This window comes from Heterodontus francisci, chromosome 3 (assembly GCF_036365525.1).
Source record: "Heterodontus francisci isolate sHetFra1 chromosome 3, sHetFra1.hap1, whole genome shotgun sequence".
Lineage (NCBI taxonomy): Eukaryota > Metazoa > Chordata > Chondrichthyes > Heterodontiformes > Heterodontidae > Heterodontus > Heterodontus francisci.
The window spans coordinates 134,359,622-134,385,941 of NC_090373.1; the positions used below are offsets into that span (position 1 = coordinate 134,359,622).

At 42.0% G+C, this 26,320-nt stretch overlaps 2 protein-coding genes across 3 annotated transcripts in view; both read left to right on the forward strand.

Moving 5' to 3' along the window:
- Nucleotides 1–5,122, forward strand: part of LOC137361132 (interleukin-22 receptor subunit alpha-2-like) — a 44,705-nt gene extending 39,583 nt beyond the window's left edge. Inside the window, exon 4 of the mRNA XM_068026070.1 lies at nucleotides 327–5,122. Coding sequence (XP_067882171.1) covers nucleotides 327–365 — 39 coding nt within the window. The 3' untranslated portion in view covers nucleotides 366–5,122. The remainder of the gene's footprint in view (nucleotides 1–326) is intronic.
- LOC137361111 (interleukin-20 receptor subunit alpha-like) lies at nucleotides 37–20,195 on the forward strand. Of its 2 annotated transcripts, none has more exons than XM_068026056.1 (7): nucleotides 37–143; nucleotides 11,410–11,511; nucleotides 17,522–17,645; nucleotides 17,784–17,959; nucleotides 18,714–18,886; nucleotides 18,976–19,135; nucleotides 19,240–20,195. In XM_068026056.1, exons 2-7 carry the CDS (start codon nucleotides 11,445–11,447, stop codon nucleotides 19,893–19,895), a joined length of 1,356 nt encoding a protein of 451 aa, XP_067882157.1. In that variant the 5' UTR covers nucleotides 37–143; nucleotides 11,410–11,444; the 3' UTR covers nucleotides 19,896–20,195. The 2 variants fall into 2 exon arrangements, with proteins under 2 accessions (XP_067882157.1, XP_067882159.1); XM_068026058.1 differs by having other exon boundaries at nucleotides 18,732–18,886.
- The last annotated feature ends 6,125 nt before the right edge of the window (nucleotides 20,196–26,320 follow it).

A 26,320-nucleotide genomic window follows, 5' to 3' on the forward strand; every position in this document is an offset into this window, starting at 1 on the left:
ACCACACACAGCAAACAGTATCACAATGAATATATAGAATCTGAAAGCCAGAACAACCTACTGTGTGCAAGCACGAATAAAGATCCCCCTTTTTAATAAAATTGGTGCGTATGGTGGAAAGAAATGTGTGACAACATTTGAAGGTAAGGTCGATTGACCTGAATGAATTAGAATATACTTTAAACTTAATATCAATTTTTGAAATGCCAGGAGCAACTTTTCCATTCAATGTCAGTTAATGCTAGTATTAATATTTGTCTTGCCTCTCTAAAGCATTTAGCTACAGTTGTTCCTTTTTTACAGTGTTCTCCCTTCCTCTTCCAAAGGTCATGACTCATGCTAGGACAGGATCCCACAGAAGATGACACTGCCGCCATCTGCCATTCCAATCAACTTGGCCATTTTCATCTGTGCACTGAAACAGTAATTATCAGCAGGCTATTCAACTACAGGGATCATCAAAAACAAGTTGTCCACAACCAGAACTCACCAAAGGAGTTTAATGATTAGTGATCAGGAACATGGCCCCTAGATGAATTGACTTTCTCCTCCCTAGTTGAGGAGCACTGAGGCCAACTTTAGTGTTCACAGCTCTTTCTTGATTGAGATTACCGAAGTTTCTAAGTAATAACAATCCAGTACTTAGAAAATAATTCGTATTTCCTTCCAAAGCAGTAGATACCAGAGCTGTCAGAAATAGATACCAGACTGTAAAACAAAAACCTACTGTACTACTACTAATTCATCTCTTACAAAAGAGAAGTTTCTAAATGTCTATACTCGAATATTCTAGCCAAGTTTTAGATAGTCACAGCCACCGCTTGGATGAAAAATAGAGCATTTATCTATTATGTGCCAAGACTCTACATAAATACATCTTGAGTTATACCTGCAGAAAATTTTCCTTTCTAGCCCCAAATGTAAATGAATGGGCATAAAATCATAAGCAACATGAATTTGCGATAAATGGGTCTCTCCTGCCAGGCTAATATTCGGGAAATGTGCTCAGCAATGGCACAATTGCTTTAAACCAACAGTGACTGATAATAAGGCAGTGGTAGATTATTCAGAGACTCCAGCTTGAGGAATCTCATTCAAATAGCCATACCTCTCAGCAGAACAGTAGATATCTGCAATAGACCCCTGACACAACTATAGCGATGCACTGCTTTGTACAATAAAAATTAATACCTGGTTAAGAATTGGTTTAAAGATTTTCAGAATAAATATAGGCAGTAACAATCAAATATTCTCTGGTGCTTTATGGTTCCAGTCCTCTTAAAGCTAATCTGTGGACTGTGCATTGTTGGGGAGAAACAACGTCAAAGGCCATTTGTGCCATTTGTATGGGGTTTCTGCTCATCAGGGAACCCCTGCAAAAATTCTATCCCCATTTTCTGTTAGTAAAATGTACATGATGAAACAAATGGTCCTTTTCATTGTTCTGTCGCTTTTAGCATGATGAATGGCCAAGTGAAACGAGGTGAACTGTGTTTGACTAGTTCTGTTTTCTGCACAGACAACTAGTGATGATGTGAAGCTGAAATAGGAAGATGGCTTGGAAGTGAATTGTCTGAATGTACTTTTAACAATTTTATGATCAAATCAACAAGAGAATATATAAATCAGAAAATTGTTTACAAATCATTAGTGTCTACCAATAAAAGAAATGCACTGTCAACAGTTAGAAACGTAAGTTAAATTAAGTTACTGCTGAAAATAGAGACATGTTGTCGAAGTTTTTCATCTTGCACTCATCAGGACAATTGCAAGAATAACCAATGTAAGGGGAAACAACAACTTATACTGCATGAGAAGAAAGTGCTGATTGGTTGGCAAATGAACTCTGATTGGTAGAGGCATTGCCATGGCGAATGCACCAGTTTACGGTGACTGTCAGTTAACTGCCAAGCTTTATTTAAAATTTAAAACAGGCAATTTGACTCTGATTGGTCAAGGCATTTCCCTGAGGAATGAACCAGCAAATGGCTGTCACTTACTTTGTTCAGCTGAAACAGACGCATTGTGTCTACATTTTCTTTCTGTCTGCAAAGAATAGGGCCCTGTGTATTAATATATGTAGCTTCCAGTACGCGCAAATGTGCCACACTGCGAGTCCTACTGACAATCTTAAATTGGTTGTCAGAGTAATCCTTAGCATACTGAGGATTACTTAGCAAATGTTGTCCAATAGCGGAATCACATTTAATGTTGGACACTGTGTCTTGAGGTTTACAAGCACGGGCTAGTTGGGTACGACCTTTACCTTGCCCATTGCGAACAGCAGAAGGGACATTGTTCCAGCCTGTTCCTGCCCCACTGAACTTATTTCTTCCTATCTTGACTCTAGCTTTTCTCCTCTGGTCCAGTCTCTTCCCACCTACATCCGTGACTCTTCTGACACCTTATGTCATTTTGACAATTTCCAGTTTATGGCCCCAACCGCCTCCTCTTCACTATGGATGTCCAATCTCTCTATACCTCCATCCTCCACCAGGATGGTCTGAGGGCTCTCCGTTTCTTCCTTGAACAGAGGCCCAACCAGTCCCCATCCACCGCCACCCTCCTCCACCTGGTTGAACTTGTTCTCACATTGAACAACTTCTCCTTCAACTCCACTCACTTCCTTCAAGTAAAAGGTGTTGCTATGGGTACCTGCATGGGTCCTAGTTATGCCTGTCTTTTTGTGAGATATGTCAAACATTCCTTGTTCCAGTCCTACTCAGGCTCTCTCCGCCAACTCATTTTCCGGTACATTGATGGCTGTATCAGTGCTGTTTCCTGCTCCTGTCCCAAACTGGAAAACTTTATCAACTTTGCTTCTAATTTCCACCCTTCTCTCACCTTCACATGGTCCATCTCTGACACTTCCCTTCTCTTCCTCGGCTTCTCTATTTCCATCTCTGGGGATAGGCCATCTATTAATATTCATTATAAGGCCACCGACTCCCACTCCTACCTCAACTACACCTGCTTCTTCACACCCTGCCTCCTGTACGGACTCCATTCCATTGTCCCCTTTTCTCTGTCTCTGACACATCTACTCTGATGATTCTACCTTCCATGACAGCGCTTCTGATATGTCTTCCTTTTTCCTCAACCAAGGACTCCCCCGCTCTGTGGTTGACAGGGCCCTCAACCATGTCCAGCCCATTTCACGCACCTCTACCCTCACCCCTTCCCCTCCCTCCCAGAACCACGAAAGGATTCCCTTTGTCTTCACTTTCCACCCCATCAGCCTCCATATCCAAAGGATCATTCTCCGCCATTTCCGCCACCTCCAGCGTGATGCCACTACCAAAGGCAACTTCCCCTCCCTTCCCATGTCAGCATTCCGAAGGGATCGTTCCCTCCGCAAAACCCTGGTCCACTCCTCCATTACCACCACCACCTCATCCCCTTCCCATGGCACCTTCCCCTGCAATTGCAGGAGGTGTAATACCTGCCCATTTACCTCCTCTCTCCTCACTATCCAAGGCCCCAAACACTCCTTTCAGGTGAAGCAGCGATTTACTTGTACTTCTTTCAATGTAGTATACTGTATTGGCTGCTCACAATGTGGTCTCCTCTACTTTGGGGAGACCAAATGCAGACTGGGTGACCGCCTTGCGGAACACCTCCGCTCAGTCCGAAAGCATAACCCCAAGCTTCCGGTTGCTGGCCATTTCAACACACCCCCTGCTCTCATCATGTCCTGGGATTGCTGCAGTGTTCCAGTGAGCATCAACGCAAGCTCTCATTTATCGATTAGGCACGCTACAGCCAGCTGGACTGAACATAATTTCAGAGCATGACGGGCCACCCATTTTACTTTTATTTTTCGGCTTTTTTTGTGTTTATTGTACTTTAGTTTGTACTGTTTATTTCTACTGTGCCTACCCACTTTTTTTCTCATGTTTGTGCTTATGGCTGTTCAGTTTTCAGTCCATTAACACCCTATCTGTAGTCATGCTTTGTCTTTCACCACACCATTAACATATTGTTTGCCTTTGCTCCATGACCTTCTGGTCAGCTATTCTGTGACCTTGTCCTATCAACACCTTCTCTTTTGTTATCTCTTGCCCACCCCCCCACCCCCTACTTTATTTGCTTAAAATCTTCTACATTTCTTATATCTGCCAGTTCTAAAGAAGGGTCACTGACCTGAAACGTTAACTCTGCTTCTTTCTCCACAGATGCTGCCACACTTGTTGAGTTTTTATGGCACTTTCTGTTTTTATTATAGCAGAAAGGACATGTTGTTTGATACGATCCACCAATCTTTGGGACGTACAGCTTATATACCTAGCATCACACAGGCATTGAAATTCATATATCACATTACTCATTTGTGTAGGACATATTTTTGGCTTGATGGCAAACACCACACGTGTTGCTACTGCATAGTAGCAGCATGAAACAGCTAGCTTTACCTGTTGCTCAAATTTTTGGGATACATTACCCTTGAGGTAGACTGTCCACTTTTCAAGGCTGAAAAAGACGGCCTTAGGCCCATTCATAAGGTTGCATGATATACAGCGAGAAATGATCTGATCAGGGTAGCCATTGTCATGCAGGATGTCTTTGATTCACCCTATTTGAGCATCAAGCTTGCATGGTGAGTAAATGGCTCTGGCCCTATTTATGAGGTTGCCGATAAGGCCGATCTTATAGCGTGTGGAATTGTGACAGCCATTTGCTGGTTTATTCCTCAGAGCAATGCCTTGACCAATCAGAGTCAAGTTGCCTTGTTTAAATTTCAAACAAAGCTTGGCAGTTTACTGTCAGTCACCGTAAACTGGTGCATTCGCCATGGCAATGCCTCTACCAGAGTTCACTTGCCAACCAATCAGCACCTTTTCATGCAGTATATAAGTTGTTGTTTTCCCTTACATTTGTTATTCTTGCGATTGTCTTGATGAGTGAAAGACGAAAAGCTTTGACACCGTGTCTCTATTTTCAGCAATTCTCAAGTTCTGTACTATCAAATGACTATAAATTAAGTTAAATTCAATTTTTCTTTCTGAAAAGCACAATCATTTTTTGGCATGGTTAAAGATGGCTATTTGGCTTTGAGCTACTAATGTACCATATTTCAATCATTCATTTGTAAAAATTAGACATAAGAATAATGTAACACAATAAAACAAAATTTGCAACATTATTCCCCTGAAGCCTAATTTGTTTACAGGGACTGTCACCATTATTAAACTTCAGTAGATTGATTGAGATATTTAACAGTCTGCCATCATAGTTGTGTTTCAGAGACACACCCTGGCTTCATTTCAGACCCACTCCCTCTACTTCAAGGCTGCCACTGACTCTTCTCCAAACCTTTTCCTGGACCGGTTTCCCAAATCATATCCATAATCACCTCCAAACCCAATTCCCAGCTCTGCTTTACTCCCTTTTACTTATTTGCTTCCACAGGGTCCAAGCTGCCATAAACTGCACCCTACCTTGCCTTACATGCTTCCGATCACCATCCTGGCATCATTGTCAATAGAAAGTGGTTCCACTCACTGAATGTCCAGTTTGTTTGCGACCACAGGCACTGGTTCATTCACATCTGTGCCTCGTTTCCTGGCAAAGTCATGATTGATTCATCATATGCCAGTTTTCTGTGTCACCTTTATGTCAACCAGATTGTCAGGTCACAGGCTGGCAAGTAAGGACAGTAAGGGCTACCCCCATCAGCCATGGCTGATAACTCCTGTCATGAACCCGGGCATAGCTACAGATGTGGCCCATGATAGAGAGCCACACTGTCACCAGAAATGTAATTGAGAAGACTGTCAGTATTATCAAATAATGCTTCTACTGCCTGAATCATTCAGGAGGAGCATTACAGTACAGCTGTGACCATGAATCTAGATTTGATGCACCATACACTGTATAACTTTGTGACAATGAGGGACCATCCTGGGCTGAAGGAAGTGGAGGAGGAGGAGGAAGAAAAACATTACAAAGTGGAGGAACAGCAGGAGCAACATCGACCATCACTAGGTGCCAGAGTTTTTCGAGAGTAACTCATCCAAGACAGCTTCGCATGACTCATGGCTCCAATCCCCAGTACAGCAACAGTCCTATAATCCTCATCACCATCATTCTTACCACCACAATCTCATTGCCTTTCTTCAGTTCAGCATGATGGATCTTGCCTTCACTTCACTACAAATATTAACACAAAGTCCACAAAAAAATGAATCTAACAACTCAATTACTTCGGTGCATAATACTTAACAGGGATAATAAAGAATCACCTTTGTGAAACCTTTTAGTGCCTGTCTTATGCAAGCGTTCCTACAATATGTCTTCAGTGTCTAGAGCTTGGGAGAAGGAAGCTGGTGAGGCATACAGGGATATGGAATTAATGCAGGCAGGTGGGATTAGTATAGATAGGCATTATGGTCGGCATGGACGCAGTGGGCCGAAGGGCCTGTTTCTATGCTGTACGCTCCACCCCCTCCAAGAACAACACTTCCTGAGGTATAGTGCCCAGAAATGAATGCAGCACTCTATGTGGGGTCTAACCAGAGCTTTATATAACTAACTCCAGGACTCTATAACTTCCATTGAGAACTTCAGATGGCCGCGGTGGGCAACCTCAAGTGGCTCTGGGCCTTGAGGGCCCGGCAGCAGACTGCAGCATCTCACTGTGGGCTGGGGTAGTCTGGCACAGCTGGCTATCTGGCACTAACAAAGGTACTGATGGAGTAGGTCATCCTGAGAGAGGAGAGCAGGTCCTCTCCATGGAGCCAAGGTCACTTTTTTGGGAATGCCTTCAGCACCCCTATGGCTCTGCATGAGAGTAGAGTAGCGAGGGGTGTGACACTCCGGAAGCCCTTGTTAACGTCAGCCCAGAGGCTGGGCCCTCACAGTCTGTATTTGAGTTCTCTGTGGCAGAGTTGGTTTGTCATAGAATCGTATACAGCATATCGGCCCATCGAGTCCATGCCAGCTCACCTCGGAGAAATGCATTCAATCCCAGTCCCCCGCCCAATCCCCGTAGCCCTGCAAATTGATTTTCTTCAAGTGCCCATATTTCCTTTTGAACTTCCCTTTGAACTTCCTTTTGAAATCATTGATTGTCTCCACTTCTACCATCCTTGTGAGCAGCGAGTTCCAGGTCATTATCACCCGCTGCATAAAAATGTTCTTCCTCACATTCCTCCTGCATCTCTTGCCCAAAACCTTCAATCTGTGTCCCCCATTCCTTGTACCATTAGTTAATGGGAAAAAATGTTCTTGTCTAACTTATCTAAGCCTGTCATAATCTTGTACACCTCTATCAAATCTCCCCTCAATCACTTTTGCTCCAGGGAGAACAACACCAGCTTTTCTAATCTAACCTTGTAACTAAAATCCTCCATTCCTGGACCCATTCCAGTAAATCTCCCTCGCACCCTCTCAGGGACCCTCACATCCTTCCTAAAGTGTGGTGACCAAAACTGGATGCAATACTCTAGTTGGGGCCTAACCAGAGTTTTGTAAAGGTTCAGCATAACTTCCCTGCTTTTGTACTCTATGCCTCTATTTATGAAGCTCAAGATCCCATATGCTTTGTAAACCACTCTCTTAGGGGGGAGAGGGTGGCGTAGTGGTAATGTCACTAAACTAGTACTCCAGAGGCCCAGGCCAATGCCCTGGGGACATGGGTTCAATTCATAAGTTCAATTAATTGATAAAAAAAATCTGGAATTGAAAGCTAGTCTCAGTTATAGTGCCATGAAATTATCATTGATTGTCATAAAAACCCATCTGGTTCACTAATGTCCTTTAGGGAAGAAAATCTGCCATCCATACCTGGTCTGGCCTACATGTGACTCCAGACCCACAGCAATGTGGTTGACTGTTAACTGCCCTCTGAAATGCCCTCGCAAGCCATTCAGCTGTCAAGGGCAATTAGGGAAGGGCAACAAATGCTGGCCTTGCCAGCGACACCCACATCCCATTAAAGAATAAAAGCAAATATCCTGTCACCTTCAAAGATCTGTGCACATGAACATCCAGGTCCTTGTTCCTGCACACTCTTTAGAAATGTGCCATTAAGTCTATATTGCCTCACCCTGGGCTGGATTCTATGAGCCCGCCGCCAATCTCAGCAGCGAACTCAGAAAGTGGTAGTCTGTCTGCATGGGCCGTATGCGAAAGAGCCACCGCGATCTTAAGCACAGCGGCTCATTTAAATAGCCAGGGTGGCCCGCACCCCACAATCACGTGGAGGGGGCAGGCTGTCCATCCTGGGCAATGGCGTCAGCTGCCTGTTTGCAGGCACTGGCGCCCTTTTTAAAGGGCAGCCAGCCCTGCTGGCAGATTTAAATATTTAAAGAAATATACCCCAAAATTAAATAAATACATTTCTTTTGCCCCTTTCACATCCCCAATAACAATTATAATAACTATTTGCCCTTTCTCCTGCACAAAACACTTACCTTTTACATCTGACCTTTCCCCCACAAACTGTACAAAGTTTAAGGTTCAACCCTTCCCACCATCCCCTGCACCCTTTCCATGTATTTGACCCCGTTCTCCCCCCTCCCGCACTGATAAACCTCCCCCACCTCCTCACGTGTATCACGCTGGCTTTCCCCGAACGGGGATCTGAAGGTGGGGGAGTGCCGGTTGCTGCACCGCAGATCGTGGTGGGCCCTCAAGGTCTTGGGTAAGTATATTTAAATTAATTAATTTTATTGATTTGATTATTTAAATTGTGGTCCCGTCGCCCAGCGGCAGTGGGGGTGGTGTGGGGGGGGGGTCGCGGGGGGTGCTACCACAGAGCCTTGCCACCGCCAGGAGGATCGAGCCAAGCCCTGCCGGCATCAAGATCGATGGCGGATCTCATCCGGAGCCATTTTGAGGTCCGCCCCACCCCCCACCCCGGCCACGAATTGCGGCATCGAGAGCTTCTTAAAATCCAGCCCCCTATTCCATCCGCCAAAAGGCAGCACCTCACACTTGTCTGTATTAAATTCCATCTGCCACTTGTATGCCCATTCTGCTAGTCTATCTATGTTCTGTTATGAGCAGTTCACATCATCCTCACTGTTTGCCACACCTCCAAATTTGGTATCATTGCCAAATTTTGAGATTCTACTCTGTATTCCAAGATCTAAGTCATTTATATATAGCAAAAAATGCAGTGGTCCTAGCACTGACCCTTGGAGAATATCACTGTCTACCATCCTCCAGATTGAAAAACAACCATTTACCATGACAGCCCCCCACTTTACTTTCATTTTTAGTCATTTTTAGTTATTTTTCCTTCCTTTTTTTTTGCATTCCTTTTTACATTTTTTGCATTTATTTCATTTCATCTTAGTTTGTTCAGTTTGCTTACCCACTGTTTTTTTCAGGTTGTTTTTCTTCAGGTTTGCACTTGCTGATGTTCTATATTCAGTATATTCACACCTAATCTGTACTAATGCTTTGTCTTTCAAAACACCATTAACATATTGTTTGCCTTTGCTCCGTGACCTTTTGGTCAGCTATGTGGCCTGGTCCAATCTGCACCTTCTCCTTTGTTATCTCTTGCCCAACCCCCACCTCACTTGTTTATAATCTGTGACTTTTCTAATATTTGTCAGTTCCGAAGAAGGGTCACTGACCCGAAACGTTAACTCTGCTTCTCTTTCCACAGATGCTGCCAGACCTGCTGAGTGAATCCAGCATTTCTTGTTTTTGTTTCAGATTTCCAGCATCCGCAGTATTTTGCTTTTAATTTACCATGACTCACTGTTTTCTGCCCTTGAGCCAATTTTTTTATCCAATTGGACACTGACCATCCTATTCCATGAGCCTCAATTTTGTTTCGCAACCTTTTATATAGTACGTTATCAAACGCTTTCTTAAAATCCATATAAACAACATCCACCACATTCCCTTCATCAACCTTCTCCGTTACCTCATCAAAAAATTCAATCATATTAGTCAAGCAAGATTTGTCTTTTACAAATCCATGCTGGCTATCCTTAATTAACTCAAACCTCTCCAAATGCTTGTTGATTTTTTCCCTGATTATTGTTTCTAAAACCTTACCCACCATCGATGTTAAACTAATTGGCCTGTAGTTGCTAGGACCATCCTTACATCCTTTCTTGAATAAGGCCCTCACATTTGCAGCTCCCCCATATCTAGGGAAGATTGGAAGATTCTGGTAGCCCTTCCACTTTCTCCGCTCCCACTTCCATTAGCAACCAGGGATGCAAGCCATACAGACAGCTGACTTAACCACCCTAAGTATAGCCAGCCTTTCCAATACTTCCTCACTCTCAATTTTTACCCTATCCATTGCCTCTACTCTCTCTCCTGCTGATATTTTGTCAGATTCCTCTTCCTTAGTAAATGCCAATACAAAGTACTCACTAAGTATTCTAGCCTTGCCCTGTGCCTCTAAGCATATGCTCTAAGCTCCAGTAACTCTGTTTATTCCTCCATCGATGTTGCTTGACCTATTGTGTATTTCTGGCATTTTCTATTTATAGTTTAGATTTCCAGCATCTGCAGGATTTTGCTTTTGACTTAGGAGGCAACTGTATTATATATAATATAATACAGAACGCAAGCTCGAGGAACAGCATCTCATTTACTGATTAGGCACGCTACAGCCTGCCGGACTGAACATTGAGTTCAATAATTTCAGAGCATGACAGGCCCCCCCTTTTTGTTTTTATTTTTTGTTATTTTTCTTTTTTCTTTTTATTTGTTTATTTTATTTTAGTTTGTTTAGTTTGTTTCTACTGTGCCTACCCATTGTTTTTTTCATATTTGTGCTTTGGGCCAGGGCTGTTCATTTTTCTGTCAATTAACACCTTCTCTGCACTAATGCTTGTCTTTCACCACACCATTAACATGCCATTTGCCTTTGCTCCTTCTGGTCAGTTATTCTCTGTGACCTTGTCCTATCAACATCTTCTCTTTTGTTATCTCTTACCTCACCCCCGCTTTATTTGCTTAAAATCTATAACATTTCTAATATTTGCCAGTTCTGAAGAAGGGTCACTGACCTGAAATGTTAACTCTGCTTCTCTCTCCACAGACACTGCCAGACCTGCTGAGTATTTCCAGCATTTCTTGTTTTTATTGCAACAGTATTATATGTTCATCTGTCTACTAATGTAACCATTGTAAATATCATGTGATACATTCTTTAAGTATCCCAGTCGCCTACACTGTCCTATTATTGGTAACATGAAATAGTACGTGATCAAATTCATGTTTTGGTGTCCTGCAGTCTGCCTCAAACATGTTTTTCTACTGTGCACATTCCTAGTAAATGAATATTAGGGAAGTCAGTGAAGCATTTAGCAGAATTACATTATGTTTCAATTCCCCGTGTTGTATATAATAACAATGTAAGAAGGAAGCAGTCAGATATTTCATGAACAAGCACATTTTTTGTTGAAAGGTAGCATTTGTTTTTGTTTTCAGAAAGATAGTCACGGTGCCTCTTCCATAATGTAAAGATGGCGGTACAAAAGTGGCACTTGTCTTTATGGCTCTTACTAATGTTGATTCTATTTAATGGTGCAGGTAAGTTAATCCTTTATAATATTTTTAAAAATGCCTGGAGCTGCACTATACATACAGTTGTTTAAATATTCTAATTCTATTTTGTTTATCTCCAATGACTTTTCTGTAAAAAATCGTGTTCCCCTTCTGACAGCCTTTTTTATTTTTCTCCTTCAGTTTAATCTCAGTTCTCCCATTGGAGTATGTCAATTAATAATCAGTCAGTGATTGTTCAGGTTAGAAAAATAGTTGTGTAGGTATATTATAGTGAATAATCTCAATGCCAAAGTTAATAATTACTTATTTTCAGATACATCAGCCAGAATAAAACCTAAATAAAGCCAAAAGAGGCTAGATTTAGCTTCCAAAACTTCAAAATTGTCTTATGATAAAAATCAGGAGAAGTATCTGATAATGGTACTGTGTATTTTGTGCAATATATATAAATATATGAATAAAGTTCTAAGAAATTTTATTTTGACCAACTTAGAAACTCTAGTTTGGTTGTGAAGATATTATTAAATGTTAATAATTATAATTTATTGCAGATCTGGAAATGGATAATTAATATGCTTTTCTATAACTTCACATAAAAGGATTGTCTGAATATCTTTCTCAAATACCTACTTAAAATGGATAGAAACTGAGATATTGGGATAGACTTTAAGTGCCAGCAGAGAACAGGTAGGCAGCTAATAAAAAAAATCACCCATTCTTACCGGCAGGAGGACAAGGCCATTTAGAGACCCCAGTGATCTGCACATCGCAAAAGGATGTCCCACTATAGTTTGCCAGATGGCCAGTGGAGGAATTCAGGTGGTTCTGATGCTGAGCCAACTGGCAGGCAGGAGGGTCGGGGGATGGGGAACAAGCATGGAGCAGGATGGGACAGTTGGGATGGTGAGGCTGGGACAGCAGTGAGCCACAGTATTCTTGTGAAGCACAGGGGAAGCACTCCCATTCTTCCTAGTTCCACAAAAGCTGAATAAAGGGGAATTTGGGGTCATTATTTGATATTACTGCCAGGGTCCTTCAAAATTGCAATTCGGGTCCTATGTCCATCATAGGATGCCAAACTGCATATTAAAAGCGCCTACCATTACAAACAATCCTGCTGCACATCAGAGGTCCCCTCCAAGATGGCAGCAGCTTGAGCAGCAGTGTAAACAAGTTGGTAAGTCATCCAATGGCCTTCTTCTGTCCTTTACCTTCTTGTTTCCACATGGGAGGCTGAGTGGAAATCATCCTGACTGTATCATGTTCCTGATAGTGCCAAATCAACAAACAGAGAAATAAAAATAGTAATGAATATAAATGTAAATATGTGCATGTGTATATATATTATATATATCTTTACAAGGAGCATAAGTAAAAATTGCTACTCTCTAGGAAGGTGCAGGCGATTTCATATTGGACTAATCAGGGCTATCACTGAAAAAAAATCACTTCTGGATAGGTGACATTTTTACTGCATTTACACTGGCATAAAGTGGCTTTACTTCACACCAACACTAGGAAGTTGCAATGGTAGCTGGAGTCAGAGTTGGGCCTGACTCCAGAGTGAAGTGAAGAGTCCTTTCATGATGGACTCTCACATGGGGTCCTGCTTCTTGATTTACGCTACAACTTCAATGTCAGTGAAATAAAAAAAAGAACTTGTATTTATATAATGCCTTTCACTACCCTGGTGTTCTTCGAAAAAGTTCCATGGGATTGTTTACTTCCACCTGAGAGGGCAGACAGGGCCTCAATTTAACATCTCAATCAAAAGACGGCACCTCGGACAGTGTAGCACTCCCTCAATACTACATGGAAGTGACACCCCTACAGCTGTAGCACTTTGGTTACAGGAAAAAAATAGAATTCATTTTTGATTTTTGAGAGTAGACTGTGAATGTGGAAAGGCTCACACGTAACACTGGTTGCATACCTTCTAGTTTACAAAACAACATTTAAAAACTGATAGAATATTGTAGATGTTTAACATGGAAATTATAATTTGTATTTTTCGATAGCAGAACAATATATTATCGAACGGTTAAATTACCTTCAGGATTGTTTTTGGTCAGTGCCTCACTTTTGGTACATAATAAAATTTGAAGATATGGAAAAGCAATTTTTTTGTTTATTCTTTCATGGAGGTGGGCATCGCTGGCTCGGCCAGCATTTATTGCCCATCCTTAATTGCCCATCCCCATTGCCCTCAAGAAGGTGGTGGTGAGGTGTTTTCTTGAACAGCTGCTGTCCATGTGGTGTAGGCATACCCACAGTTCTGTTAAGAAGGTAGTTCCAGGATTTTGACCCAGCGACAGTGCAGGAACAGCGATATAGTTCCAAGTCAGGATGGCGTGTAGCTTGGAGATGAATTTGCAGGTTGTGGTGTTCCCATGCATCTGCTGCCCTTATCCTTTGAGGTGGCAAAGTTGCAGATTTGGAAAATGCTGTTGAAGGAGCATTGGTGAATTACTGCAGCGCATCTTGTAGATATATTAGTGTGGATAGAGGATTGGTTAACAGACAGGAAGCAGAGACTAGGCATAAATGGGGCATTTTCAAGTTGACAGGCAGTGAATAGTGGGGTGCCGCAAGGATCAGTGCTGGGGCCTCAGCTTTTTATGCTCCATATTCATGACTTGGATGAAGAGATGGAGAGTAATGTATTTGAGTTGCTGATGATACAAAGCTCGGTGGAAAGGTAAGCTGCGGGGAGGATGTAGAGAGACTGCAAAGACATATAGACAGGTTAAGTGAGTGGGCAACAAGATGGCAAATGGAGTATAATGTAGGGAAATGTGAAGTTGTTCACATAATAGAAAAGCAGAATATATTTTAAAAGGTGTGAAACTGTTACATATTGATGTTCAGAGCGACTTGGGGGTACTCGTACAAGGAATGCACAAAGTTAACATGCAGGTGCAACAGGCTATTAGGAAGGCAAACGGCATGTTGGCCTTTATTGCAAGGGGATTGGAGCACAGGAATAAAGAAGTCTTACTAAAATTGTACAGGGCTTTGGTGAGACCACACCTGGAATAGTGTGTGCAGTTTTGGTCTCCATGATAAAGAAAAGATATACTTGCAGTAGAGGCTGTGCAGCAAAGATTTACTAAATTGGTCCCTGAGAGTTCTATGATGAGGGGGTTGTTCTATGATGAGAGGCTGAGTAACTTGGGCCTATATTCTCTGGAGTTTAGAAGAATGAGAGACAATCTAATTGAGACATAAAAGATTCTGAAAGGGCTTGATAGGGTAGAAGCTGAAAGATTGTTTCTGCTGGTCAGGAATCTAGACGTGGGGTTACAGTATCAGGATAAGGGGATGATCACTTAGGAGTGAGATGAGGAGAAATTACTTCACTCAAAGAGTTGTGAATCTTTGGAATTCTCTACCCCAGCGGGTTGTGGATGCTCCATCATTGAATATAAGGCTGGGATAGATAGATTTTTGATCTCGCAGGGAATCAAGGAATATGGGGAGTGGGCAGAAAAGTGGAATTGAAGCCTAAGATCAGCCATGATCATATTGAATGGCGGAGCAGGATTGATGGGCCATATGGTCTACTTCTGCTCCTATTTCTTGTATTCTTGTACACACTGCTGCCACTGTGCGTCGGTGGTGGAAGGAGTGAATGTTTGTGGATGGTATGCCAATCAAATGGGCTTCTTTGTCCTCGATTGTGTCGAGCTTCTTGTGTGTTGTTGGAGCAGCACCCACCCAGGCAAGTGGACAGTATTCCATCACACTCCTGACTTGTGCCTTGTAGATGGTGGACAGGCATTGGGAAGTCAGGAGGTGAATTACTCTCCACAGAATTCCCAGTCTCTGACCAGCTCTTGTAGCCACAGCATTTATGTGGCTGGTCCCATTCAGTTTCTGGTCAATGGTAACCCCCAGGATGTTGATAGTGGGGTCTCAGCGATGGTAATGCCATTAAACATCAAGGGGAGATGGTTGGATTCTCTCTTGTTGGAGATGGTCATTGTCTGACACTTGTGTGGCATGAATATTACTTGCCACTTATCAGCCCAAGCCTGAATGTTGTCCAGGTTTTGCTGCGTATGGACATAGGCTACTTCAGTATCTGAAGAGTCGCGAATGATGTTGTCATTGTACAATCATCAGTGAACATCCCCACTTCTGACCTTATGATGGAGGGAAGGTCATTGATGAAGCAGCTGAAGATGGTTGGGCCTTTGACACTACCCTGAGGAACTCCTGCAGTGATGTCCTGGAACTGAGATGATTGACTCCCAACAACCACAACCATCTTCCTTTGTCCTTGGTAGGACTCCAACCAGCGGAGAGTTTTCCCCCGCTTCCTATTGACTGCTTTTTCTATAGCTCCTTGATGCCATTCTCGGTCTAATCCTGCCTCGATGTCAAGGGCAGTCACTCTCACTCACTTCTTGAGTTCAGCTCTTTTGTCCATGTTTGGACCAAGGCTGCATTGAGGTCAGGAACTAAGTGGCCCTGCCAGAACGCAAACTGAGCATCGATGAGTAGGTTATTGCTGTGTCAATGCTGCTTGATAGCATTATCAACGACACCTTCCATCACTTTGCTGATGATCAAGAGTAGACTGATGGGTTGGGTTCGATTTTTTTTGTCCTGCTTTATATGTGTAGGACATACCTGGGCAATTTTCCACATTGTCATATAGATGCCAGTGTTGTAGCTGTACTGGAATAGCTTGGCTAGCGGTGCGGCAAGTTCTGGAGCACAAGTCTTCAGTACTTTTGCCAGAATGTTGTCAGGACCATAGCCTTTGCAGTATCCAGTGCCTTCAGTCATTTCCTGATATCACGTGGAGTGAATTGGATTGGTTGAAGACTGGTATCCTTGATGTTGGGGACCTCAGGAAGAGGCCAAGATGGATCATCCACTCAGACTTCTGGCTAAAGATGGATGCAAATGCTTCAGCTTTATCTTTTGTACTGATGTATTGGGCTCCCCCACCATTGACAATGGGGATATTTGTGAAGCCACCTCCTCCTGTCAGTTGTTTAATTGTCTACCACCATTCACAACTGGATGTGACAGGACTGTAGAGCTTAGATCTGATCCGTTGGTTGTGGGATCGCTTATCTCATTCTATCACATGCTGCCTCCATTGTTTGGCATGCATGCAGTCCTGAGTTGTAGCTTCCTATTTTAGGTATGGCTGGTGCTGCTCCTTGCATGTCCTCCTGCACTCTTCATTGCACCAGGGTTGATCCCCCGGTAGAGTGGGGGATATGCCGGACCATGAGGTTACAGATTGTGGTGGAGTACAATTCTGCTGCTGCTTATGGCCCACAGAGCCTCATAGATGCCTAGTTTTGAGTTGTCAGATCTGTTCTGAATATATCCCATTTAGCATGGTGGTAGTGTCACACAACACAATGGAGGGTATCCTCAATGTGAAGACGTGACTTTGTCTCCACAAGGACTGTGCGGTGGTTACTCCTACCAATACTGTCATGGACAGATGCATCTGCAACAGGTAGGTTGGTGAGGATGTGGTCAAGAAGATTTTTCCCTCTTAATATCTGGATTGTTTTTATTTTTTCATTTCAGTTCTAGTAAAATATTAAAATGATAAGTATTGATGAATGTGTGAACAGCCAAATAATAGGAAGCTGTTTATTTCTGAAATCTTTAGCTTCTTTTACTTGCTATTTTCAAATTACTCACACTCATGCTGATATCAGACACATGAGCAGTACACATCACACTATTCATGCCTTTATCAACAACTCTTCGTTCAAATGAGGCTAGAATTTTATTTTCAGATTCACAATGGAGTATTTCCGAATGTTTACTGCAATTAATATATTCAAGTGCTGTCTTCTTTAGATTAAACTCTCTGAAATGAAGCCTGTTCTTCCCTTCACACAATGTCACACTTTTTCATTTAATTGGCCTGGTCAGTATTTATCCCTCAACCACCACTACTGACCAAGTAAATGACACAAGACAATTGAAAAACCATGCTCTATAATTGTTAATGTTGATCCACAATAGAGACTGGAAATCTCTTTCTTCATTTCAGCATTGAACAAACCAAAAGAACCACAAGATGTAAAATTCATTTCCCAGAACTTCCAAAGTGTTCTTCACTGGAAACCAGGAAATGGGGCAGAAAACCTCACCACGTACTTTGTGCAACATCAAATGTATGTGTTTTAATAAGATTCTTATGGGCAGAGAGCTACTAAAATTAGCTTTAATGAACTTTGCTTTAATGATTTTTACTATTATTACATATGGTGTAAGTGATGAAGAAACAATAGATGCTGATTCCTTTATTACAGATATGGAAAGCAGTGGTCAAACAAAACAGAATGTTGCGGCATCAAGGAAACTTTCTGTGACCTCACACAAGAAACAAATCCGACGCTTGAATTTTTTTTTGCAAGAGTGAGAGCACATTCATTTTACAGATTCTCAAACTGGACACGGAGTGAGACATTTTGTCCAATGACAGACAGTAAGTATGTTTCTCACTAGTGTGAAGTTGAATATAATTTAACATTGTATTCCAATACCATTCTTTCGTGCAATGGCTACCAAATATGAATAGAAAATCCTACTGTTGAGAATTCCTTGGTTTATTGCTCAGCTCAAAGCAATACATTCACAGAGAATTTCCTCTTCTGCTGATTTGGTTTCACAGCAGTACTCAGATGGATAGGGACAAAGCATTGGGTTGAGAATCACATCACTGTCAGAAGATATCTTCCATTTCCCAATATTATTTTTATGTATTATTTTATAAATAAATATTGATGTTGTGCACTTCACTGAGATTTAAAATAACATTTTACAAACTTTGGTTAAAAACAGAAGAGGATAATTTTCAACTCTGTTGTCTGGTCAGTAGTGGTACTGTTTGGTCAACATTGTCTCACATGTTGCATGGCTGAAGTGTTGTCCATCAGACCTAACTGCCCTTAAACTCAGTTTCAATTACAGTGCTGATGAATTTAAAACAATGTGACCAAATGGATTTTCTTAGTGGAATCTCTGCATGTCTAATTGGGTATCATTTAACAGGCTAGGTGCCTTTTCATCAAGAGCTACATCTGTACATTGAGTGTATTTGAATACTCAATAAAATCAAATATTAATTGAAGGTTATATTTAAATCGAAGCTTTTTTTAAAGTTTGTTGGTATTCATATTGACTAGCCCACAGCATAAACCAGTCTTATGACGACAGAATCAACCTTATTTCTGATGCAGCTCTCATTGGGCCTCCAGAGACAGAGGTGATCTCCTTTGAAGAGTCCATCCTGATTAAAGTGATTGCTCCACGCACAGTCTTAAAAATGCAAAATGACAGCCTGAAATCAGTAGAAGATATATATCCTGAAGTAAAATACAATATAACAGTGTCAGTCAAAGCACAGGATCAGGTAAGAGACTTTGTCTTGTTTTATTCTCTATCCCATTCATCGAATGCATAATTAGATTATTTTTCATTAATTGTTCACCTAACTACTAGATTGGTTTGGAGGACGAGAGGACTTATATTACAAAAAATAAAACATTTAAGATCCAGCACTTAAGCCCTGGAACAGCCTACTGTGTATCTGTTCAAACAACGATTCCATATTACAATCCGATTGGCAAACCAAGCAAGGTGCAGTGTGTAACACTGGCAGGTGAGTAGCATAGTGTTGTGTATGTCACTGCTCTAATACAGATACTTCCATGATATTTAACATGTATTAACCCACTGTTAATTTAACTGTGTTTTCATTCACAGGGCCAAGTACTCGAATAATCCAATCAGTGATTATCTGCTCAGCAGTTGGTACATTAGCTCTGGTTACTCTTTCCATTTACTTATACTTTAAACATAAGTACAGCTATGTCCCTAAGCCGCACTTGCCTGCAATGTTGACAACTTGGAATAGAAAAGAGCCAGAAGATGTTGTGTTTTCACCTCAAATTATTGCACAAACAAATATTAACAAATGGGAATTCACAGAACTCTCAAAAGATCCCAGCACCTCGCTGTTACAAAACAGATACATAGCACAGGCACATTGTAAAAAATACATCAACATTGAATCTCCAGATAGATTCAGGTCCAGAGACTTCGGTCAAAATTCTATGCATCTAGATGCCATTATATTATGGCAGTACCTTGAACAGCTTCAGTTCATTTGTTCTGACTATGCACAGATGATGGTAGAACCTGACTCCTTGTTATCTGTAGACCATCAAGATGAGAACGTCAGGTTACAATGGGTGTCCACAGATTGTTGCCAATGTCAGCTCTGTTGCCAAAACAAAGAAGAGTTCCAAGCTCAGGAAGCAGGAACTTTTCAAGGACCAACACAGCTCTTAGCACCTGGATATCCAGACTACATCAATCATGACTTTTGGGAAGATCCAATCCCAAATAACTGGGTCTGATCATTCAACAAATGGATATGGTTTGAAATCTTTATTAATGCAAAGTCTTAACATGGCATTGAATAAAAGACTTATTACCTGAACCAGAGTAAGCAGCTGAAATGTGTAAATCTTGGAGACATTGAAGAAAATAAGTTAAAATTCCAAACAAAGATAAATAAAGCATCCCATATTTTTGTACTAGGAACATTACATTGAGCAGAGAGATTGTAACTAGTTACAAATGATTATAAGAAACATCAACGTTGAGAAGACCCATTAGCCCAACCAAGTTCTGTTCTCTGCTTCCCAAAGTTCTCCCATTATAACATGCAACTACATTTTGCATGGTCCTACTGGTTCTGCATTCACTACACTACCAGGTAGACTACTTTAAACAACTTTGATTCGAGAAGTTATTTCTAATCTTATTTAAAATTACTTTTCATTAAGTTAAACATATGGCTTTTGGTCTCCTTACCTGGCCTACTTTGAAGTAATGTTCTAAGTTAACTTATCTATCCCATTTAATAATTTATATAGCTTCATCAGGTCCTCTCTTAACTGTTTTCCTTCAAAGCTGTAAAACCTGAACATCTCTATTGTTATTCTTTGGTAAATTAGTTGCCTTAGATTGGGATCCACCTTGTTAATACTTTTTCAGATGGTCCAATATATTCCTTGATGTGTCAAACCCTCACATCACAACTAATTATCCTGCCAGCTACAGGAAATCCTTTACTATAATAAAAACAAGAAATGCTGGAACCACTCAGCAGGTCTGGCAGCATCTGTGGAAAGAGAATAGAGTTAACATTTCGGGTCAGTGACCCTTCTTCGGAACTGACAAATATTAAAAATGTCACAGGTTATAAGCAAGTGAGGTGGGGGTGGGGCAAGAGATAACAAAGGAGAAGGTGCAGATTGGACAAGGCCACATAGCTGACCAAAAGGTCATGGAGCAAAGGCAAACAATATGTTAATGGTGTGTTGAAAGACAAAGCATTAGTACAGAATAGGTGTTAATGGACTGAATATTGAACAGCAGCAAGTGCAAACATGAAAACTTCTCTTTCCACAGATGCTGCCAGACCTGCTGAGTGGTTCCAGCATTTCTTGTTTTTATTTCAGATTTCCAGCATCCGCAGTATTTTGCTTTTAATCCTTGACTATAGCCTGAAACAAAAAAGCAAATTTACATATAGCTGCTTGTTCAAGGCACTAAGCGATATTGTAGAACAGAACATGGTCCTTTAGAGGGGAAAAGAAAGAAAGACTTGCATTTATGTAGCATCTTTATTGGCTGCTGGATTTTTTTTATGTTCATTGAGGAATAAATATTGGCTGTGACACCAGGGATAACTCCCTGCTCTTCAAAATAGTGCTATGGAATTTTATATGCCCACATTAAAGGGCAGATGGGGTTTCAGTTTAAAGTCACATCCCAACAATGGCATCTCTGGCAGTGCCACATTCCTTCACTACTGCACTGGCTAGTCAGTCTTGATTTTTGTGCTTAACTCTAGAGCCTTCTGACTCAGAGATTGATGTTCTACCAACTGAGCCACTGCTCACACAAGTGCCTGGTAGTAGAAAATGTCATAAACATAAAGCCTACTGCCAACTCACCAGCCCTTCTCACCCCTACTAGGATTGCCACTGGCTGCTCCTACCCCATTCACCACTTTAAGTTAGCAGATTTCACTCCTTTCTACCCCATTTCCCGATGCCAACATGTGAAATGTGAATGTGAAAATGCCTATTGTTGAATATAGCAGGTCCATCAGCAGCCAAAAGGAAAAGAATTGGGTCCAAGTTTAGACTTTTCATTCTGTTCCAATGATGCAATTAAAACCATATTTCTCTCTGCACAAATGCTAAATGATCTTTGTAGTTTCCAGCATTTACAGATTTTTCTTTCCTTTTTATATGTAGTTATATTTGTATCCAGCAGAAGGAGCCCTGGAGATACTAACTTGTTATGACACTCACTGGTATGTGAAGAACAATGGCCACAAAATTCATCTCCTAAGCGGCCATTTCCGGTATTATGAGAGCTGTTTTGGCGTCCTTGGCATGTGCGCACACGTCTGGTGCAATCCGTGCTGGACACCATTTTGGTGAGGGTGTTAGCACATATAATAAGCGCCATCTGGAAGTATACAAAATATGCAGATCGTGATATTGATCAGCTTGGAATGCTGATTTAATGACAGTGCTGCCATTTTGGAGCTCAACACTCCAGCTAATGCTGTCTCTTATTTATTTATTTAGAGATACAGCACTGAAACAGGCCCTTCGACCCACTGAGTCTGTGCTGACCATCAACCACCCATTTATACTAATCCTACACTAATCCCATATTCCTACCACATCCCCACCTGTCCCTATATTCCCCTACCACCTACCTATACTAGGGGCAATTTATAATGGCCAATTTTCCTATCAACCTGCAAGTCTTTGGCTGTGGGAGGAAACCGGAGCACCCAGCGAAAACCCACGCAGACACAGGGAGAACTTGCAAACTCCACACAGGCAGTACCCAGAATTGAACCCGGGTCGCTGGAGCTGTGAGGCTGTGGTGCTAACCACTGCGCCACTGTGCCGCCCAACGCGCAACTGAACATGCATTCAGAAGCAGGAAGAGCTCCCCCCACACCTAGCCCACAGCAGTGTAATTTAAAGGGATCACCAACAACTTACTGGTTAGTTGCTGATTGATTTCTACTGACTATTGCTGTGATTGTAGAAGTGTTTGATGGTTTCTAGAGTTCTTTAAAGTTGCTAAAGTCTATAGGGATTGGTATGGCACATGCAGAAGGACATTGTCCTGACTTGAATAATTCTGCACAAACCACGAGCTCCAAGACATGAGTTTGCATTCCTCTTGGGCTACAGCATGACAAGGAGAATGAGCAGAAGCAACACAGAGCAGGACAAGCTGCTGGAAGAGGGAGGAGGATGAGTGGGAGGAAGGTTCTCAGTAGTAGGCAATATCCACCCAGGATGTTCAGGGAGCAATGTTCCTACCTGAACCTCAGCGATAAACAGTGTGTCAGACATCTGCTCCTCACTAAAGACACCCTCGCTGAAATCTGCCATCTGCTACAGCCTCAGAACAGGGTGAGGATTGCATTGCCAGTAGGTATGACGGTGACCGTGGCCATCAACGTTTATGCATTGGGCTCTTTTCTGGAGGACCTTCTGACCCTTATAGATAGATGGCCTCTCTCCTCCTCTCCACCAAGGTATCCAGTCCAGCTTCAGAGAACCTTGGAGGACACTGATCCCCACTCCCCCTGTGGTGCCATAATTTATTCTTCTTGATCAGACTCTCTTCTGCAAACAATTCCAGCACCTGTTCTCGCCAGAATGCATCTCTCCTTTAAGAGATGTAGGCTTGTTTTAAGAAGTGCAGGCTAGCTTTAAGTAGTGCTAGACTCCCACAAGCGTGGGTTTTCTGCTGAGGTGTGCAGCCACTCAGCAGTGCATTTAGCGCAGGCTGCATGCAGCAGTCATGTAAATTTGCAGACAGCATGAAGCTGGTGTGCTGCCTGCATCAGAAGCAATGGGCATGGGTTAATCGCACATCACCATACCTATGCCCATTTTCAAGGGCTATTGAATTTTGCCCCCTACAAGTTTGAACATGGCTGCTGAATAAACACAGTGATATCCTGATCTCATAAAATTGGTGACTTTTCCATCATGTTATTTGAACTCAGTTCCACACATATAAAAACAGAATACAGCTCTGGTGGTGTTACTTGGTGGTAATAAAAAGGCATAAAAATGAGTGGAAGGTCTCACCTTAACAGTTTAGCCATCACCTTACAAACATGAAGTGATGACTAATTCCATCATCTAATATTGAATATTAAAACAGTGATTACAGATATAACTAGAGGGAGTGCTTTCTTTCCAGCCTTTTGATCTGTGTAATCATCTCAATCTTCACTATTGAATTTCCAATAACTTAGTAATTGCTTGCATTAGGCCACAGTATCAGCTGTGGCACAGTTAGTAATGCTCTTGCTACTAGATTCTATGTTCAAGGTTCACTCCAGGGCTTGAGCACAAAAATCAATGTAATACTGATGGAGGACTGCACTATCAAAGATCATAAAGTCATTTATGGCACAGAAGGAGGTCAATTAAGATGCTGTCTTTTGGGTGAGTTGATAGAACTGAGGCACCATCTGCTTTCTCGGATGAATATAAAAGATCCCACTACTTTGAAGAAGAGCAGGGGTTTTCCCTGGTGCCCTGGCCAATATTTATCCTTGAATCAAAAACCGATTATCTGGTCATTATCACATTGCCATTTGTTGGGGTTTGTTGGAGTTTGTTGCGCGCAAATTCGCTGCTGCGTTTCCTACATTGCAATAGTGACTGCACTTCAAAAGTACTTCATTGGCTGTAAAGTGTTTTGAGACATCCGGTGATCATGAAAAGCACGATGTAAATGCAAGTGTTTCTTCTCTCTTTATTACTGCCTGGAAAATGGTCAAAATCAATCATATGATGATCTACACTTGAGATGTTATTTACCCAAAAATATAAACATGATTAAAAGTGACACGATACACCTGTCCCAAATGCTACAGAGGGTGATCTCATGATATATGCTTATTGGTGTTTACTAAGGAAGAGGATCTTGAGAAAATGTCGGTAGAAGTGGAGATGGTGGAGGTAATGGGAAGGATACAAAAAGGCTGGCTATGCTTAGAGTGGATAAGTCCCCTGGTCTGGATGACTTGCATTCCAGGTTGCTCAAGGAAGTGAGGGTGGTGATAGCAGAAGGGCTTGCCATAATCTTCCAATCTTCCCGAGATATGGGGGGAGTTGTCAGAGGATTGGACAGCGGCAAATGTGACACATATATTTAAGAAAGGGTGTAAGGACAGTCCTAGAAACTGCAGGCCAGTCAGTTTAACATCAGTGGTGAGTAAACAATAATCAGGGAAAAAAATTAATAAGCTCTTTGGAGAGTTTTGAGTTATTTAAGAAGAGCCAGCACAGATTAGTACAGGTAAATAAAAACAAGAAATGCTGGAATCACTCAGCAGGTCTGGCAGCATCTGTGGAAAGAGAAGCAGAGTTAACGTTTCGGGTCAGTGACCCTTCATCGGAACTGACACGATGTACAGGCAAATCTTGTTTGACTAATCTAATTGAATTTTTTGATGAAGTAACAGAAAAGGTTGATGAAGGGAATGTGGGGTGGAGGGGGGGGGGGGGGGGTGGTGGAGGTGGAGCTGTTGTCTATATGGATTTTAAGTAAGTGTTTGACAAAGTACCACATAAAAGGTCAGTTAACAGAATTGAGGATCATGGAATAGGTGGGTGAGTGTCAGCTTGGATAAAAAATTGGCTTAAGGACCGAAAACAACGAGTTGTGGTAAGTGATTGTTTTTCAGACTGGAGGATGGTAGACAGTGGTGTTCCCCAAGGTTCAGTGCTAGGTTCAGTTTTTTGATATATATAAATGACTTGGATATAGGAATACAGAGTAAATTTCAAAATTTGCCAACGATACCAAACTTGGAGGTGTGGCAGACAGTGAGGATGATACCAATCAACTACAACAGGACTTAGATAGGCTTGCAGAATGGACAGAAAAGTGTCAGATGGAATTTAATACTGACAAGTGTGAGGTGATGTATTTTGGCAGAAGGAATAGGGAGAGGTAATATGGGGGAGTGGCATTGCTAATCAGGGATAGTATCACAGCTGCAGAAAGGGAGGTCGTCGAGGAGGGTTTGTCTACTGAGTCATTATGGGTGGAAGTCAGAAACAGGAAAGGAGCAGTCACTTTGTTGGGAGTTTTCTATAGACCCCCCAATAGCAACAGAGACACGGAGGAACAGATTGGGAGGCAGATTTTGGAAAGGTGCAGAAGCAACAGGGTTGTTGTCATGGGTGACTTCAACTTCCCTAATATTGATTGGAACCTCCTTAGTGCAAATAGTTTGGATGGAGCAGTTTTTGTCAGGTGTGTCCAGGAAGGTTTCCTGACTCAATATGTAGATAGGCCGACTAGAGAGGATGCTATGTTGGACTTGGTGCTTGGCAACGAACCAGGCCAGGTGGCAGATCTCTCGGTGGGAGAGCATTTCGATGATAGTGATCACAACTCCCTGACCTTTACTATAATCATGGAGAGGGACAGGAGCAGACGGGAAGGGAAAATATTTAATTGGGGGAGGGGGCATTACAATGCTATTAGGCGGGAACTGGGGAGCATTAATTGGGAACAGATGTTCTCAGGGAAATGCACGACAGAAATGTGGAGGTTGTTTAGGGAGCACTTGCTGCGACTGCTGGATAGGTTTGTCCCAATGAGGCAAGGAAGGGATGGTAGGGTGAAGGAACCTTGGATGACAAGAGATGTGGAACAGCTAGTCAAGAGGAAGAAGGAAGCTTACTTAAGGTTGAGGAAGCAA

Coding starts and splice junctions, on each gene's coding strand:
- LOC137361111 (XM_068026056.1), top strand. CDS start 11,445: ATGGCGGTACAAAAGTGGCACTTGTCTTTATGGCTCTTACTAATGTTG. Junction 11,512..17,521: donor GATTCTATTTAATGGTGCAG/GTAAGTTAATCC, acceptor TCTTCATTTCAG/CATTGAACAAACCAAAAGAA. Junction 19,136..19,239: donor GCAGTGTGTAACACTGGCAG/GTGAGTAGCATA, acceptor TTTCATTCACAG/GGCCAAGTACTCGAATAATC.